The 18,346-nt window shown below is 37.0% G+C and overlaps 2 protein-coding genes across 2 annotated transcripts; both read left to right on the forward strand.

The window, feature by feature from the left end:
• Positions 1–9,569: 9,569 nt before the first annotated feature.
• On the forward strand, positions 9,570–11,135 carry selenoe (selenoprotein e). The gene is made up of 4 exons (XM_032577622.1): positions 9,570–9,742; positions 10,066–10,142; positions 10,336–10,414; positions 10,805–11,135. The coding sequence occupies exons 1-4, from the start codon at positions 9,635–9,637 to the stop codon at positions 10,946–10,948; spliced, it is 408 nt and encodes a 135-aa protein (XP_032433513.1). The 5' UTR covers positions 9,570–9,634; the 3' UTR covers positions 10,949–11,135.
• A 98-nt stretch (positions 11,136–11,233) lies between these two features.
• On the forward strand, positions 11,234–16,704 carry LOC116729230 (transmembrane protein 17A). The gene is made up of 4 exons (XM_032577623.1): positions 11,234–11,650; positions 12,496–12,602; positions 13,667–13,780; positions 14,105–16,704. The coding sequence occupies exons 1-4, from the start codon at positions 11,524–11,526 to the stop codon at positions 14,411–14,413; spliced, it is 657 nt and encodes a 218-aa protein (XP_032433514.1). The 5' UTR covers positions 11,234–11,523; the 3' UTR covers positions 14,414–16,704.
• The last annotated feature ends 1,642 nt before the right edge of the window (positions 16,705–18,346 follow it).

Genomic DNA, 18,346 nt, shown 5'->3' on the forward strand with positions numbered 1-18,346 from the left:
TGACATCTCAGCTGGCAGGCTGAACACGAGTTGGACCCGGGGCGCCCTCCGCGTGCCATGTCTATAGAAATAGCGAGACTTGAAAACTCTGGCCCCATGAGTCAGCCTGAAGCCTTGGACTTAAGAAACAACAACAACAACAACAAAAAACCTATTCCAGTCCCTGTGTTTCCATGGTAACAAGAACAGATTGGAACCACATCTGGTAGCCATTTCAGTCCTTGCAAGGAGAGGAAGAAAGAAATTTATGAGTGAGGGAGAAAAAGACAAATATTTTCTGCAATGCAAAGCAGAAAGAAAGGAGTCAAATTACACTTGAAAGTGACTAAAAGTAATAACTTAACAATGGAATTATAAAGAGAGGAGAATGATTGTTCAAGATTGATGATTAAGAGCTTAAAAGCAAAGGCAAGTTTATGATATCCTTTTTTTCTACTAAAATCTAACTTTGGTTAAAAGGGGTCTTAAAAAACATTAATGCTGTTTTGATGTTCCTTTGTTTCAAGCTGTGGCACAGTTTTCTGAGATGCTGTCATATCCTTGCATCAGATGTTGCCAGAGGAGATTTTAAAAATACAATTTTCATCTCTTCTCTCTGTCGACTCTCAGTCTGCGAGAAACATTGTCTAATTGCAGCCCTTTCTACACGATAAACGCTGCTCCTCAGCTCTGTGGAAATGCAGAAACTATGAAATGACATTTACTGGAAATGGAGCTGGTGCTTTTCTTAAGCCAAAACCGCTGAGAACTGAGGTCAGCGTGCAACTTGAATGATGGGGGGAGAAAGGGGGGGTACCACTCGCATTGTATGTGTTCAGAGGTTTCCAGTGGCATCTACACACTCTGTGATTTGAGAATGTCTTATAATAAGACATGACACTACTCTGTCTTGGCACGGAGTTAAATTAGGGTCTTCTTACTGCACAAATTAAAGCGAACCACACAGCAAGGCGACCTCCCATACAGTCACTCAGACAAGCTGGTAAAGTGCAGAAAGTGGGTCAGAACAGATGAAGCTGGAAGACATTGCTTTGGGTGGAGAAAATCTTCAGTGTTGTGCTTAATGTCATTTTGGAGGCAAAAAGCTGCTGCCATTCTTTTAGTTCAGCCACCTTTATGAAGTCCCTGATTTTTTTTCTGACCGCCTTTAACCTCATTGTTGCATCACTATGTGAGACTTTTATATGAAAACGTTTTTTTCTAATGTGCGTACCTCTCTAAACTTGGAAATTTACAGTCCTTTACAAATGTTTATGAATTAGTTTTATTTTGTAACCAGGTTGCTGTGTATTGCAGACTTCTGCCCAGGTCCCTCTTGAAAATGAGATCTAGATCTCAATGGGATTTACCTGGTTAAATAAAGGAAATAAATTAATAAAAATAAATATATATATATATATATATGTATTTTATTGGGATTTTATTGTACTATTAGCACATGTTTATAAAGAGAAACTTATTATTACAAATCCGACAATTTTGGGTTCTGCATTTGTAGTCATCTCTTCCCCAAATTTAAAAGACTTGTCTCTATTCATCTGACCAGTTTTCCTGTCTCTGTGATAGAAAAGCATGCCCACAACATGATGCTGCCACTAAAACATTTCACCATGGGGTTGATGTTTTCAGACTGATGAATGCTTTTCCACAAGGTTCTTAGCTGTTTCTGTGATTAATGCTCTCCAGTTCTGTCCTGTCAATTTAGTTGAACAAGATTTCTCACCAATATCATCTTGCTTTTACTCTTTATAGATTGTTACATATTTACCTCAAAGCACCACTCTGTCATAGTAGTTTAAGAACCACAATGTCTTTTGTCCAAACCGGTAATGCCTGTTGATGCATATTTTACACAAACTAATAAATATATAAGTAGAACTTTTGTGCTATGTAGCAAATGGATTATAAAAAATCCAAATTATAATTTAGCTAATTATTGCACTTAATTAGCAATAATTACGTGCAATTAATGTCTGTTGAGACATTATTTTCTCAACAGACATGAGAAAATAATGTCTGTTGCATTATTTTTTTCATTCAACAGACATAAACTGTCTGTTGCATGAGCAATTTTTTTAAGGTTTTGTTGGCTCTAGTGGCCTTTGTTAGAAAGTAAGTTTGCCCATGTGGGGGGAAACGTGGGCAATGTCACCAGGCTGGGAATTGAACCTGCTACTACCGCCACGAGGACTAAGGCCTCTGTACATAGGTCTGCTTTGCCCCTGCACCACCACAGCACCCCACCTGAAAAATGTTTAAGATAAAATCATCTACCAAATTTAGAATCTGAACACTGAGCAGTGCCCGGGGCCAACAGATGAAAAATAGCATTCCGGCTAATTCTGGCATATTTACAGAAATATTCATTAACGTACATTGTACATGTTTCTTGGCATTCATGATGTTGTTTCTTCAAAAATGTTCTCTGACAAACTTCTAAGGCCTTCATAGAACAATTAGAATTATACTGAGATTAATTTACAGAAAACTTATTTTGTGACCTCTGCTGCTACTGATCACACCAGGTTATACTTAGCAGAATCAGAAAAAACAGGAACTAAACAAGAAAATGACCAAAAAAATAAATAAAAAATTGAAAGCCATGAATAATTTTCCTTCTTTTTGACAAATATGCAATATGTTGTGCTCTTCTGTCACATCAAATACCAATTAAAGTACACTGAGGTTTGGTTGCATAACATTTGAAATAGGTTTAAGGGTTTCAAATGTTTTTTGCAAAGCACTGCAAAAAATTATACAAACTGTCAGATTTATAATTAAGCTTTGGGCCTTTTCCATCCAGACTAAGATCTTTCTGTTTTTCTTTTCCCATTGCATGGATGTGTGTGCAAACAGTTGTCTAGAACTTCAAATTGCCCTGGATTTTCCCCCTTTGTCAGCAGTATTCCAGGGAGTGCATTAGGGGAAAAGATTTGGATGGCTAATAAAAAGCAGATCAGTCATATGCCTTTTCTCATTCTTCCTCTTCTTCTTTCCTGTTAAATCCTCTCTTTCTTTTTCATGTCTCTTTGTCTGTAGTCTATTGTGCTTCCTTTTCTCTGTCATTTATTCCACCTTTTTCTAACAGCTAGCTGTTCTCCTGTGCACCCATCTAGCCAATATCTGTGCACTAAATGGGACTTCAGACTTCCTAATGTGACTTGAGGTTTCAGCTTTCACATAATTCCACACGATCACTTCAGGGTTTTTTTTTTTCCTTTTCTTTCCTTTCTTACTCACTTCATCCCAAAGTAGCCAAAGGGGAGATATTGGATGGAAAATGATCACAAGACCCAATGTGTCTGCCCAAAACCAAGGAAAATAAGCAGATGGCTTATATTTTTATGCAGTGAACCCCAGCTGTCCCAGCGCTCAGTCCAGTCTGTGGCCGGCGGACTGTAGTTTGCAACAGCTTTGTTATTCGAGAGGCAAGGTTTTGCTAAAGTTTTTATTTTCACGAAACAAGTCACAGGAGCATGTTAGCTGCTGTAATCCTGCAGAAAAAAGACCATTTAATTTGAAACTTCATCCTTCCTTTATCATTTTCATTACATTTTGTTATTTGAACAGTACTTTGATTTCATCAGAAAATTCAGTGGTTTCACAAATTTTGCAAATACAGTACACTTCCTCATGAAAGTTTTCATGATCTTTAAACTGTTGTATTGCAACCACAAACTTCCATGTACTTTAATTGGTGTTATGTGTTATAGATGAACACAATGAAACGCATATTGTGATGAGGAAGGAAAATGAATTTCTATTTGTTTAATAAACAAAAATTGATAAAGTATGACCTGCATTCATGCTGGAAATTCTGACTTTTCAGTGTAAAATCAACTGAAACACCTTCTGACATCAGATTTCCCACTGGGAAAGTGGGAGCAAGTCAGACTGAGGTCAACTTTACATTTCAATATGTCTCTAATCAAAGTTACATGTTGCACATGCAACTGTAAACTGAACAAATTAATATTGGTGTTTTCTTATCAAAAATAAAGAATTTGGACAATGTACGGGAATTGCCACATTGAAATCCCGACGGTATTGGATGTAATAAAACTACTCCTAAAAGAATGTCTTTTCCACAAAGTTACTGAAGGAAATGTAATTAGGTACTACCCACCTCTGTCTTTATCACACACATTTTTCACAAGTATTTAAAGAAACATCTGCTTTAATTTGTTTGACAGCTGTACATAAGTTAAACTTACATACAGATAAACTATATTTATATGACTTCTAAAGGTTATTTGTTGCAGTTTTAGGTGTATCAGAGCATAGGAGACTAAGCACAAGTGTACAATTCTGAGTTTTATTTTCAAAAAGGTTTTTAAAACATTGTCTTGTTTCCCTTTGACTGCACAGATATGCATAAACTCCTAACGCAATACACTGAAGTTTATGGTTGTGACATGATAAATTGTGCAAAATTACAATTAATATAATTGCTTATGAACGGGAGTGTAACAGTGAAATTTAAAAGAATATCTTCATCACAATAGCTTTTGTTGCTGTGTGTGTGTGTGTGTGTGTGCAGCAATGATACCACCATTTGACCCTCACAACTCATTCTGTTTCACGGTGCAACACTGGAGTCATTATAGGAAACCATGTGTTTCTGATTAGGCAGAAACAGATTACAGGGTGGGGAATAGTGCTTGCTGTCTGTTTGCCCCCTTGCGTCTATTATGTGGCCAGAAACTGGACGTGTATAAGTGCAAAAACTCCACTGCGCTCACCTCATTCCCACTTCCCCGACAAACTCTTTCACACATCCTGTCACTCCTGTCTATTATTTCATCCCTTTCCCCATGGAAGTGTGCGAATGCAGGGATTACTGTCTGTGAGGTTATTGCTAACCTCTGCATGCCGAGCAGAGGCCTGTCACTGCAGTGTTTTTAGAAAGGTGCTATAGTTGGTAAGACAACTGTGGCTATGGCATGTGACGACAGATGACAAAAGCACGGGTTCTGTTGTTGCTTTAGCAATCTGATACGTTCATGACCTTAGAGGAGGGAAATTGTTTTTTGATTCTTCTCCCTTGAGGAAAGTTAGAAGTCAGGGTTAAACACGGAGGATGGATCACAACCATTTGCTCAAGAACTGCAGAGTGACTATCTTCATAGGACCCAACAGCCACAGCAGTTTACCCTGATAATTTGTTGACTTCCTCCATAAGTTCAAAAACTTACCTAGAGCTGTACTTTTGAGAGATGTTTTTTTGTTTCTATTTCTTCTAACAAGAAAAAGAAATCGGTTTTAAATATGAAAAATGCTACTACTAGACAATACTTTGATTGTTTTGCTTGGTGCTTTTCATAACTTTTCTATCTTTTAATTAGACAGAAGATGTTTATAGCAAGAAAATAATGCACATTTTATAATAAGTACATTCTGGGGAAAACATTGGTTTAACTACATCATTAAAAGACGAAAGTAGTAACATTCATGGCCATGTTGACTGCAACTGAAAGAAGGATAATTGTTTTGATGTCAAATATTCAAGCAAAATCAAGGTCTGAAAGCAAAAAATATTCATCACAAATTCTACCCAGTGAAGTTGCAACATCTTTACTTTTTAACATTTTCTGAGTCTGAAGTACAATTGAGAAAATGTGCTTATTTCCACCAGAAGACACCAGAAAACTGAACAACTGTCAGCTTAAATTTCTTCATTATCTTAACAAAACAAAAGCTAAGATGAACTTGCAACTAAATCCTTTAGACATTCAAGCCTACAACTGACATATCTTGTTCCAAAGCTGGCATGGTTGGACAATGACTGCATGCCTGGAGACAATTAGAGCTATTATGCTATTAATTTAGTTCTACTTATTTTATCACTTTATTTTGGTAAATTGTCCACATTAAACACAGGAAACAACAAATAAAACAACAACAACAATTAATTAATGCTAACTAAGTTAAATTAACCATGGTGGCCCTCTTTTAGCATGCAGACACTTCAAAATAAAGATTTATTTGTACTACCACGACAAGTTAGCTCTATAACAAAGCTATAATTGTCTGTTTTGCATAACTTAGTGAAGCAATGGCAATTGTGTGTCATGACCTTTAAGGTAACTGGTTTTGGATGTGCTGACTGGAGCACAGCAGATTGAGATATATTATACTTTCTAGCCAATTGCCCTGAGGCTCCAGACAGGTAAATACACACAGATGAAAGTCAGCAAATATCTGAAAGCGTATTTGTGTCGATTTCCTCCATGTATTTGAGCTCACTAATAAAACCCAAGAGTAATACATGGGAAGTCAATGCAAGATACATATTTTTCACGTCTCACATTGTAGGAAAACAACTACACCACCGAATGCCCTGCTGGCTCTAGTAGACAGCATCCGGTGCTTTGGAGAAACAGGAAGTGTGTGTCTCTTTATAACAAGCTCTCAAAAGTAAGCAGGAACTGAGCGAGGTGTTTCGGCGTTTGATCTTTTTTCCAGCTGCAAGTGTTGCAATTTACCCAAAAGTGCTGCTGGAAAAAGTTGCTCAGTCTAAACTTTGTAAACGTTTTCATCATCTGTGTTTCAGCCCCATAACTGCCTGGTTATAAATGGCTACAGTTTCCCTTTGTCAGCACATTAATAACAACAAACCCTTCCTGGCAGGCACCATGTGATGTAAGCTAAAACATGCTGATTGTGAACACATATGGGACACAGCCACATGTATAGACCTGGCCTCAGCAAAATCACCCCACCCCCACAGTTCATTGTATGTTCTCCCCTCTCATGTGCTGAGCTGCTCTTTTTTTTACATCAACTATTTAAGTTCTCCAAGGTTAAGATCCATTGTGAGAAAAGATTCAGACACAATAATGCAGATGTAAAACAGGAACAGTACAAGCCTACAGAGTGATGACAAATGCCAAAGGGAGGAAACCTTGTTAGAAAGGGGGACAGTTTTATTGCCTTTGGACATGTAATTCCTAAGAGTTGAATGCAGGGTGCAGAACTCTAAACTGCACAGTTCTCCGTCTGGAAAAGATGGAGATAACAAGATGGTTTTGCTTCAGGATTCCAGGCACGAATGTTTATTTTTGTTGGAAACATAACTGTCTGTGGCTAGAAATTGGAAGAACATTTTTACCCGCCAGACTGCCAGTAAGCTCACAGACAGCTGTTACCACCCTCTTGTGGTGACCTAATGAATTCGCTTTTCTCGCAACATGAAGTGACTGAATAAACTTGGTGAGGAGAAGCTTTTTTTTTCCACATTCAGGGTGTTCATACACTGCAAATACGCAGCACTGTCACAAGGCCTGACTTCATGTGGAGAGCACAATGGAGTCAAACATTGGTTATCATGCAACTTCAGCAGTGTGGCAATGACAGTAAAGAAGAAAAAGTCAGGAGAAAGGTGTAACAGTACCAGTGTTTGGATGAGCAAAATATAGAGACATAAGATAACACTGACAGTGTATTGATATGAACCCTACATGTTACACAAAGGGGTATATTAGCCACTCTCAGTACTGAAGGTACTGTTGTGAATCAGATTATTTCCTTTAAGAACAATAGTATCTCTCTATCAATAACTATATATACACACAAAACTTCCTCCTCACACTATTCACCTGTGTGGGTCCATTTCAGGCCTAGGTTCTGGATCAGTGGCTTGGTAGATTTGAGTTTGTTTTTTGTGTGTGTCAAAACTTAGCTGTTCAAAGGACTGCACTCTTTCCAATTGAGGCCTTAAAAGTCAATGCTGAAATATTTTATTTCAGGCTTCCTTGTGCACCTACAACCACTGGCACCACCAAGGCCTTGACTCTCCTCAACTTTTCTATTTGTGGAGAGTCAAGCAACATAAGTGCTTGCTTGCTTCTAATTTTTCTTTTTCTTGCTATTCCATGGCATTCCAACATATAGCAATATGTCTCACTGCTTTGTCTACACCCTCAGGTCCACTTGGATAACCATCACCTGTGCCTGGATCTAAAAGTCCCTCAGGATCTTGTACTTATAGTTCTCAGCCGATCTTGGCTATGTCTTACAGTTTTTATGTGCTACCTCAGGTCTATCCTCAGCACAGACAGTCTATACATTGCTCCAGCTACTTAATTATAGAGTCACATGTACCCTTTGCCTGCCAGAACCTTTTGGCCATCTATTTTGTGTTGAGTCCTGTTTCTTATGGCAGACCCCAGTGTCTTTTGCTGAAAGCCTGTTTCTCTGCAGCCATGATTTGTGGTGCTGTTCTGTCTTTGAAACCAGCCCTTTCTGCAGGCAAGCGAAGAAAGTTAATCCAGCACAAATGATTCCCGGCTGAACTCACCTTCCCAAGCTACATGCCATTCTAAAACAGACCTAACTAATATAGTACCAAAGAGTGGATACAAACTCCGGCAGCTGAACTATGACAACGCTCCCATTCTAAACTTAGAAAGGTTTTAAATAGATATTGTGAGTCACTCCTACTGCATTCAGTAGGCTGAAAGAGACGACTCTTCAAAAACACTGGCACCATTTTAGGTTTTTTGACCACTTAAGACCTAGCTATATATTAAACTTCTGGTACTTACCTCTTTCCACAGATTAACTAAAGTAAGATTTAACCATCTTGAGCTGCATGACTGAGAGGTAGTTTGAAAGAAAGTGAAGCAAGTCTGTTTTTCCTCTGCAATTGGCAAAGAAAAATTGGATGCATTTCAATAACCCTAACATTTTGAACAAAATGTGAAAATTCAAAGATAAGTAACAGCTACAAACAGGTTCTAAGTCGCTATAAAAATTCCTACTTTCAGTTTAGAATTGATAAATCTAATAAACTTCCACTTTAATTTTAATCATTTTAAGAGGCCCCTTCAAAGAAAAACACATGGTGAGTGTTTCATCACAAGTAGACCCTGTGAAGGCCTCCAGGGTCTAAGTTAGTAAATATGCAAACAGTGTGGGATAAAATGTTGGCAAAAAATCTCTGTGAAATTGTGAATTTCCACGAGAAATAATCTAACTTGTCAATTTAAATATTTACTACATTTTCTTCAGTTATTTGAATGCAAGTAAAGCCAAACATATGGATAACTTTTTAAGGAAAAAATATGCAAAATGTAAAGCTCACAAAGTTTAAATTAGATTTTGATGTTTCAAATCAAACATATGTTTTACTTTTAAATGAACAAATTGCATTATTTTTCTGTTGGAATCGGATCAATTACCAAAGACTGAACTTTAGCTGTCAGTGAACATGAGCATCTGGCTGGCTCCCAGGGGCCACATCTTCTGGAGCGTGTACTGTATGGGAAAAAGTGATAACAGTAAAGATGTTCTGTGGATTTTCTGGAATCCTGCTGATGTGGAGGAGACTATTCCTTAGAACCAGGGACACTAAATAAATCAAAACAGACTGAAAACCAAGACTTTGGCAATATGACTACATCTATGTGAACCAGGTGGCTACATTTGTTATTGTGTTCTCTGTTTATGTGTAAATTTATATCAGTAAAACTGGAAGCACGACAATAGTTCAACTCAGGTGAGCTGAACTACCCCATATGAGTTTCTGATGGACTCATCCATCCTGAAAACCTGGCCAGCAGAATTCAAAAGTTACACGTTGCTGGTTATAACCTTAGCAGAAGGATTTAGAGACACAAGCTGATCGTTTAACATGTGGGCCTTGTTGGTGCTCACTTTTGGACTTGCTGCTGGAGCATTAGAAAGCAGCAACAAGACGGCAGCTGAAGAACGGCTTGCTATAGCCAGAGCTAAACTGATGGTGAGTGGGACTAAAAAAATAGAACGCACACAGATAACTTTGAAAAATCACTTAGATTTATTTTTCAACAAAAAGTTTCAACAAAAGATTTAGCAAAATTTCTTGCTGAGAATGTGTTAAATTAAAACAATGATCTCTGCAATTACAAATAACATTAGGAATGTAAACAAAACAAAAAAGAAGGATAAGTACAACAAAGAATGAGCTGCAGGTTCATTGAGTTGTTTTCTGTTCAGATTTAAGACCAATGTTCACACAATGAAATACACACATGCGCACTCCCACACACCAGTTTGAACAACTGTCTGTTGTCAATTTTGCAGGCACCCAGTGTGGTTGGATGAGCCATAAAGAAAATGCCTGAGCTCCATCACTTCCTCATGGAGCGATCGGCTTTATAGTATCCTTCTGCTTCTGTCACATTCCTACATTTTCTTGCTGAGACATGGCTTCAAGCTGTTGGCTAAATCCTGTCCCAGATATGTGAGCTTTCCAAAAGTATTGCGCTCCCAGTCTTATCAGCTTGAGTCAACTGAAACAGATAGATGTGTTGCCTACCTGTTGTTTTCCCTGATCTATTTTTTGCCATACAGCCATAACTTAGAGTATGACTCATCAGAGGAGAAGAAGCCCCGTCTGATATTTTACAATGAAAAGGATGAAGTTGTAAAGGTAAGATTTGCGTTTCAGAGGCACATCTCAGAGGTCCCTGACTAAATCCTGGGTTTTTTCTGCCTGGAGTTTGCATATTCTACCTGTGCATGTGTGGGTTCTGACTGGGTACTCCAGTTTCCTTTTGAAGTCCATTGCTGTGTGATGGACTGGCGATCTGTGCAGGCTGCACCCTGGCTCTCACCTAATGACTGCTAGTAAAGATCCTCCACTTTGATTTATGAATATACAAACCTTTTACTTTTTTTACCTACTAATTTCTGTCAAAACATGAATGTGTTTCAATATGATTTCCAGTATTTAACCGATAGAGTTCCAACTAAACCCTTAGCTGTGTGATGCTGATGTGTCCTTGCTTTTGTTTCTTCTCTCTGTTTCCTGAAACATCAGACTGTCCCTGTGAAGAACATGAAGGCAGATGAGATCAGCAGCCTGTTAGAGTCTCTTGGTTTCTATAAGAGGTCCCAGAAAGGGGAAAAAGTGCCAGAGGAGTTCCAGAACTTCCCACTGCACGCACCAAGGGACGAGCTGTGATGACCCCATGTGGCCAAACTTTGCATCTGCAACCCAGCCGCATTAATGATGAGTGGGGCTGAAAGGCAAGACTGTTACAGCCAGGCCCCATTCTGAGGACTCGCTGGTTGGATGCAGTGTGGAGAGTGTTAGGCATACTAAAGGCTTACTGTTTATTTACACACTTAAATAAAAATTACAAAAACTAGATTCCATTTTTATCTGTTTCATTGTACCAAATTGCCAGGAACAAAACAGACTAAATTGCCAGTGTTATCACTGCTGTCCCTATGTGAACTCAGTGAAACTCAAATACCAATTTATTCCCAAAGCATATAAACAGATTTACTCATGAAAAATACCCACTAACAGACAATGTATAATGTCAATGTTTCAGACTAATCCTCAGCCCGCCTCCCTCTTGATAATCTGATTAGCAGTAGCATTGGACTGTCTGTCTCTGTGTAGCCATTACAATCTCTACTGTGCATTTATAGTATTGAGGACAACAGGAATTAGCTGCAGACCCAGACACAGACGCCACAATTAGAGTGTTTGGATTATTAGTTCTGCCATGACCAAAGGTTTGAGCCACCATGCCTGTGTTTTACTCGCCTGTACCGGAGAACCTGCAGATGGGCCTTGCCTACATGGGAGGCTCCGTGTTCACAAACAACAGGACAGCGGACAGTGACTTCAGCAGGGAGCAGGAGGATGCATGTGGTTCGTTCAACACACTGCACCTGTGCTTTTAACGTCAGCCTAGCAAATAAATACTGTTTATAACATTACAAACACCACTCTACAACTACCAAGTTTAGGAGTTCCTATTTGATAAATTGCAGGATGACTAGAGCAGTTCATATCTTGAATATGCACAAAAAAATCCAGGAGCAGCTTGATGCTATACAATATAGCACCAAGCTAAACAAGTTCAGGTATTTCTATCCAATATTTAAACTGTAGGAGAACCAAACGTTCTTTAAAATAATTTATGGTCTGACAAAATATGTTACTGAAGAGATTTATTATATCTGGGATATCATTATATCTAGCTAAAGAATGACTTTAAAAGTAAACAAATATACTGTTTCTTTATTTGAATCACCATATGCATATGAGCATGCAGCAGTCACTTGTGTTGTTTCATCTCATGAATTTGAGGTTACACTTTATGCATTCATGAATAGCATAGCCAATAAAAGTTACCAGCATCTTCCTTGGTAAAACATAAACTATATGAATCTACAGTTTAATGTTTTTTGTGAGCGATTAAAGTAGATTTAATAAAACTCATTGTGACAAATGCCATGTGTAGCAACAACATATTCTTGTATTTTCTTGTATTTTCATATTCGCTCAAAACAAAACATATAAAAATTCACCTTCTTGATATGGTTTAAAATTTCTTGTAGTTACATGAGATTTCAATATTTTTATGTTGCAAAACTTACATATTACTCCTCTTTGAGTTAGGATTGCAAACAGATTATTCCACATGCATTTCCCTACAAATCTCATTAATGTAAAAATATCTCAAATTCTCTGAATTTTTTTTTTTTTTCCAGTGGTCAACGAGTTGGTTTCTCACCTTCCCCTTCAAATGCTTTTGTACTTCAACTTGTTTTACTTTCCTTGTTGGTGGTTTTCTGCTGTGTTCATGTTGGAAGTGAAAGTAAGTATTTGGAAAATCACTATAAATCTTAAATATTTCTCGAAACAACTGCATTAAATGGTAACAAGGTTTGAAATTATTTTTACCAACCATACGTGTATGCAATGTTTCACTCTGTATAAATAGAATTGCACTCTGAGACCTATTAGACCTATTAGGTGACATAATCAAAAACCCTAGAAACTGTGAACCTCCAGTCACATAGTCAATCAAACATATCTTACAAACAAGTGACACAACGTGCTTTGCACAGGTTACAAATGGATAGAAAGATACAAAGACATAGTAGTATTTGTCAAACTAAGTAAATAATAGACAAACAAAATAGAAAAATGTAAAATCATAAACTTCCAAATATGAAAAATGTCATATTATTCTGATTTCAAATAAAAGGCTTTAATTGTGGCACCACCTAGTGGTTTCCCCTAAAAAAGTATTTTCATATGGTGACTCTAGTCCTCTCTTTTACTCAATAAAATTGTCCTTAAACCGCAATAAACTTTATTAATCTTTTAAATTTTAATCACGTTTTCTAGAGTCTTCATAATACTATTTGTTTATTTGGTAGTTAAATAGACTTTATGAAAACCATTGCTGTAAAGATTTTTTTTAAAAATAATGTTAAAAAAAGAATGTACTGTAAATAAGAGGAATGATTAGGGAAGCAGTGTGCAGAAATTGATGGAAAACACACTGAAGAAAAGCTATTATATTAAATCATGAAATGCAAAGTTATTAAGAGAGAGGGTGAGGGAATGAAAGAGTCACATTTATTGTACCAGAGCAGTAGGTTACAAACCACTCTACCAAAAAAATATTAAAGTATGTAGTTAAAACAATAAAAAATAGGCTTAATTGCTATTTGTAAATTCTTTGCTCTTAAGTTTTGTACGTAATATAATAAGAAGCCAAAGTTTAAGACTTTGGCCCAGTGAAAACAATACTTATTTTGCATGCATATTAAACAAAACAAAGGGACCAATCAGAAGATACATAGACAGGTTTTAATGTATTGGGTTCTTGTAATCTAAAATATTCTCATAACATTTCTTCTCTGTTTACAGTATTACTATCTTCCTGGATACTACCAGGCTCTGCTCATAACTGGGTTGGTCCTTGTCACAGTGATTGAAGTGATCCGACTCTACCTGGGCTACATTGGCAACCTTAAAGAAAAGGTAACTCAGAAACACATCCATACTGAACCACAAGAAAAAATCTTATGCGACAGTATGTCTCAACATTTATTGTTCCCTGCAAAACTGTTCATTCCCCTTTAAAAAAATAAAATTATCCAAATCTTAATCTCTAAATTTGAGTTGAAGACTTTTTACATGTTTTTGTGTTCTCTACATGGCTTGTAAGAAATTGCAAACTGGACTTCTTAAGATGTTGATTCATCAATGACTTTTCTCAGGGATGTAATGGAGGCACTTCATATTTCACTGCTCAGTCTTTCACTCTTATGCACCAGACTCTGTTTCTTTCCTCCCTGTCATCAGGTGCCAGCCCTGGCAGCCTTCTGGCTCCTGTCTTTCACGTTCCAGCTGCCCGTGCTGCTGTTCTTCATCACAGATGAAGGCGTTATCATTCTGCCTCTGGAGAGAGCCGTCCACTTCATCTATCTTATTTTCCTGCTCGCCCAAATCCTGGCTTCCTTCTTGGCGCTGAGGACAATGACCCGAAAGCTCACCCTTCTCTTCCACCTGCGGCAATTTGGCAAGGTGGAGAGCTTGCGGCATGCAGAGATGAGTCCCATCTACGGGCTTCCCTATAACCGCAGCGTGCTTCCAGTTTCACCCACTCATTAAAGACAGACAACAGTCTTTCTTACATGACTGTGGGTTTAGTAAAACATCCACTGGGTTTGTTTTTTTTATTACAATGGTAGCGTACTTGCCCACAAACTTAGTTTGACAACTAATGACAATTTCAGAGTTAGTAGTATGTATGTAGTTAAAACAATAAAAATAGGCTTAGATGCTATTTGTAAATGCTTTGCTCTTAAGTTTTGTATGTAATGCAATCATTCAACTTAGAAATTGAATGATTGACTTGTTTTTATTGTATCCCACAGATTGTTAGGATTATTATGAATGGATTGTTCTGCAGTATCTTAAGCCACTGTAATATACAATATGATCCATAAGATGTAAAATAACAGGTGTGCTTAAATAGATGGAAAACATAGATTCAGCACCAGTGAAAATGACAAAGCCTGATACAATGTCAAACTGTCAAAACCTGACTTGACTTTTAAGGTGAAATGGAAAACATGATCTAACAACAAGGTTTTCATCAGACAAAGGTTATTTTCTTTAATCTTGATGAATGACACAGGATGAAAATTTGCCAGAGACTGATCTTTTTGCCATGGCAGATCTAATTTTTGTCTTGCTCCTTAGACAAGAGTTCAAAGCAACCTGCCCTGGCTTTTCTAAACAAAAGTGCTTTCTTTACAGTTGTGCCATATTTATTGGCAGATCTTTCATTTGAGTAACAGGAGCATTTTTTAATTTTATACTTTAACTTTTGAAGTTTGAACTGAAGTTGATCAAAGCATCTTGAAAATTGTATTCATTAATTGAGGACATTCTGTTTCCCCCTGAGTTCTTGTGATTTTTTTCTAATTTGAAATCCACTGAAATTAAAGGCAAATTTTTCAAAACATGACAAATTAACCTAACCTTGTTTTGTAACTCAATAAATGTAGTCCAGTTCAAACTTAATAATTAAAACATTTTTTCTTCTTTTTCTAAATTAAAACATTTTGACACTTTTCACACATATTCAGCAGGAGTGCAATAAATGTGACCTTAACTGTTTTAGAAATTAATTTTTTGTCCTACAGTGGGGACATTTCTGTTACACCTACATCTTAACCTTAAATTTTGATACACGAGATGCAGGCATCAAATTTATTGTAGCTAGTGTGGGGAACGACGGAAGCGGTGTTAAATATTTACGACCACAGAGTGGCAGTCAGAGATCAAAAGAGGTGACGTCTCTGACAGTGCTGCAAAGTCCAGTGAGGACAGATTATCATGCAGCACATGTTCGGATCAGGAAAGCCTCTGGCAGAGCAAGAAAGGTTAGCCCTGTCTACAGCTGAACATAATGTATTATTAGATGATTAATAACTCCAGGTTGAGCATACACGGAAATCAATTGAATATCTTGTCATCATGGCCAATTTTATCCTCTCATTTGAAGACAGAAGGTTGTATGTTTCACTGGTTGCTGACCAGCAGCAACTGGTGCCTCAGTATTTTAATTCAGGGCAGAAATAAAGTAGAGAGTGGTGCACTAATATTCAACATGTCGGTTATTTGAGATGCAGAGTTTTTGTGAAAACACATGCTTTTTTCTGTGCTACTTCACATTCAGGGAACAACAAGCTGCAGTGGTTGTTGGACCGTTCACAGGTTGAAATTGAGAGGAAAAACGGTGAACACAAAGCTGAAACCGAATACTTTATTCATAAGTGCTTTACTCAAAAGGTTTAATCACATAAAGAAGTGAGCTGGAAAATCTTGCTTTCTTTATGTTCCAATTTCATAAGCCGTGGAATCTGAAAAGGTTCAAACGTGTTTATTTCCCGTTTAACAAGAAACCAATTCAAATACCCAAAAACTATATCCTGATGTCAGTATCTAATCTGAATTTCATTTGTGTGACCTTTACAAAGTAAGAAACCAATTCTGGTAATGGACCATCTAGCTGTATTTTGTGCAGGGAGATAGAGAAACCAAGCAACTATGTGAATAATGGAAACATAATATAACTGATTGTTTCTTTTTGTGGTTGTTGATTTTGTAATGCACATGTTAATTTTGTGCTTGAGGACAATACAGTGATGGCAATTCTGGTTACTTGCAAAAATACAGAAATATTTTATGTTGGTATTAACTTCTGTAGATTCATAGACTTGTAAATGTTAGTTTAAAATGTTCATAAATGTTGTTCAAATAGGGAAGTTTTAAAACATTTTTAGGAACAACAGATCTCCAAGAAAGATCTTAGAATAGAATAGAATAGAATATACTTTATTGATCCCCAAGGTGAAATTGCTTATTTTGTTCTCATTTTCATTTTCATTCTTATTTTCTTCATTCTCCTCTTACCAGTATATTTTTTCTAGAAAATGTAGAATTATTTTGTTTTATAAATAATTTTTGGATGTCTGGAAATGTTTTCATATTTTTGGCCATATGTAGTTGTCATTAAAACAATGTGTGAAAATCAGATTTTCTGTGTGCCCCAAAAATAGAATGTTTGCTTGTACAGTAGATTCAACTTCATGAAGTTTTAAACCATGGATGTCGTATTTGTCATTGCAAAGTTGTAGGCAGCCTAGTGCCTATGTCTAGTGATCATTGGTGGAGAGGACACCCCTACAAATAACTATGTACACAAATACACATTCACACAGATTTATTTTAGAGTTACCAATTGACCAAACAACCATGTTTTCAAAATTAGAATACCAAGAGAAAGCCCACATATGTATAGTGAGAACATAAGACATCAGGGAAGGATTTAATCTCTGTACCCTTTTGCTGCAAGGCAACAAATACCAACTGCAATTTATCTGGTTCTTTTTTATTGTTTTATTTTACTCATACACCTACAGTGAAATGTGTACATCCTTCAGTACTTTTGTCAATTTTGCTGTTGTCTGTTCTGAGCACACAGATGCATCCACAGTTGGCATCATTCTATAATAAAGTGCATTTAAAATGAGATGTTAAGATGTTTATTTATACGTGGTGGTTTTGGTGTGTTTCAGTTGAAAATAAAAAGGCACATTTAAATGTGCAGCAACTTAAAATTCTGCCCTGAATTTTAATTCAGGGCAGAAATAAAGTAGAGAGTGGTGCAGTAATATTCAACAAGTCTTTATTCCTAGCCTAGCAGACAGGCTAGGAATAAAGAAGCTTCCTATGCTAATCACAAGCACCTCATTTGAATACATAAGGAAACCTCTGATCCCTTCAGCAATTACATTTGAGTGGAATGAGTTTGTTGGAAGCTGAATTTGATTTTATTTTCCAAAATATTTTTCTTTCCAGCTTCTTTGGCGTAGGTGTGGAGCTGCAGCTTTCTTACAAACTTGAAGTTAATTTAGAAATAAACCAGTAACAGGTTTAACCCGAAGCAGTTTGAAATGCTTTCTTGAGAAGGCAGGAAACATTAGTGATTTAATAATCAACCCCACAGCAAGAGGAAAGAGCCTGATTAAATGATAGAAAAGGTAGGAGGGGGAGTAAAACTGGCAGCAGCTCAGAGAAATTTCGTCAGAAATATGTCAGCAGGCCAGGGGGAAGGATACAGCTGGGAAACAGCTGCAGATCTGGTAATGAGATGAGGTCAAGCAGGACTCAGAAAGTATTTCAGGTGAGATTTTTTTTTATGCAATCAGAAAAGCAAAGTTGATTGGAAATAATTTTGAATTTTTTATTTTTTTATTTTTGAACAGAGCCAGCTATAAATAAAAAAAGAAACAATTTTACAGTCTAATGCTGGATTTGTAATTGTGTGATGGGTAAATATAAGGAATTTGATTTAACAAAGTTATTAGCTCTCCCGGTGCACAAGCACCTAAAACTATGCCCACTGGTAAGAGACAGAAGGATGGAAGGACCTAACAGATTTTAAGAAACAAAGGTTGCTGATCTGGCAAAATTTCACAGCTGACATGGCACAAAATGTAACCAGGAGTCAAAACTGGAAAGACAGATTCA

This window comes from Xiphophorus hellerii, chromosome 12 (assembly GCF_003331165.1).
Source record: "Xiphophorus hellerii strain 12219 chromosome 12, Xiphophorus_hellerii-4.1, whole genome shotgun sequence".
In the NCBI taxonomy this organism is placed as follows: Eukaryota; Metazoa; Chordata; class Actinopteri; order Cyprinodontiformes; family Poeciliidae; genus Xiphophorus; species Xiphophorus hellerii.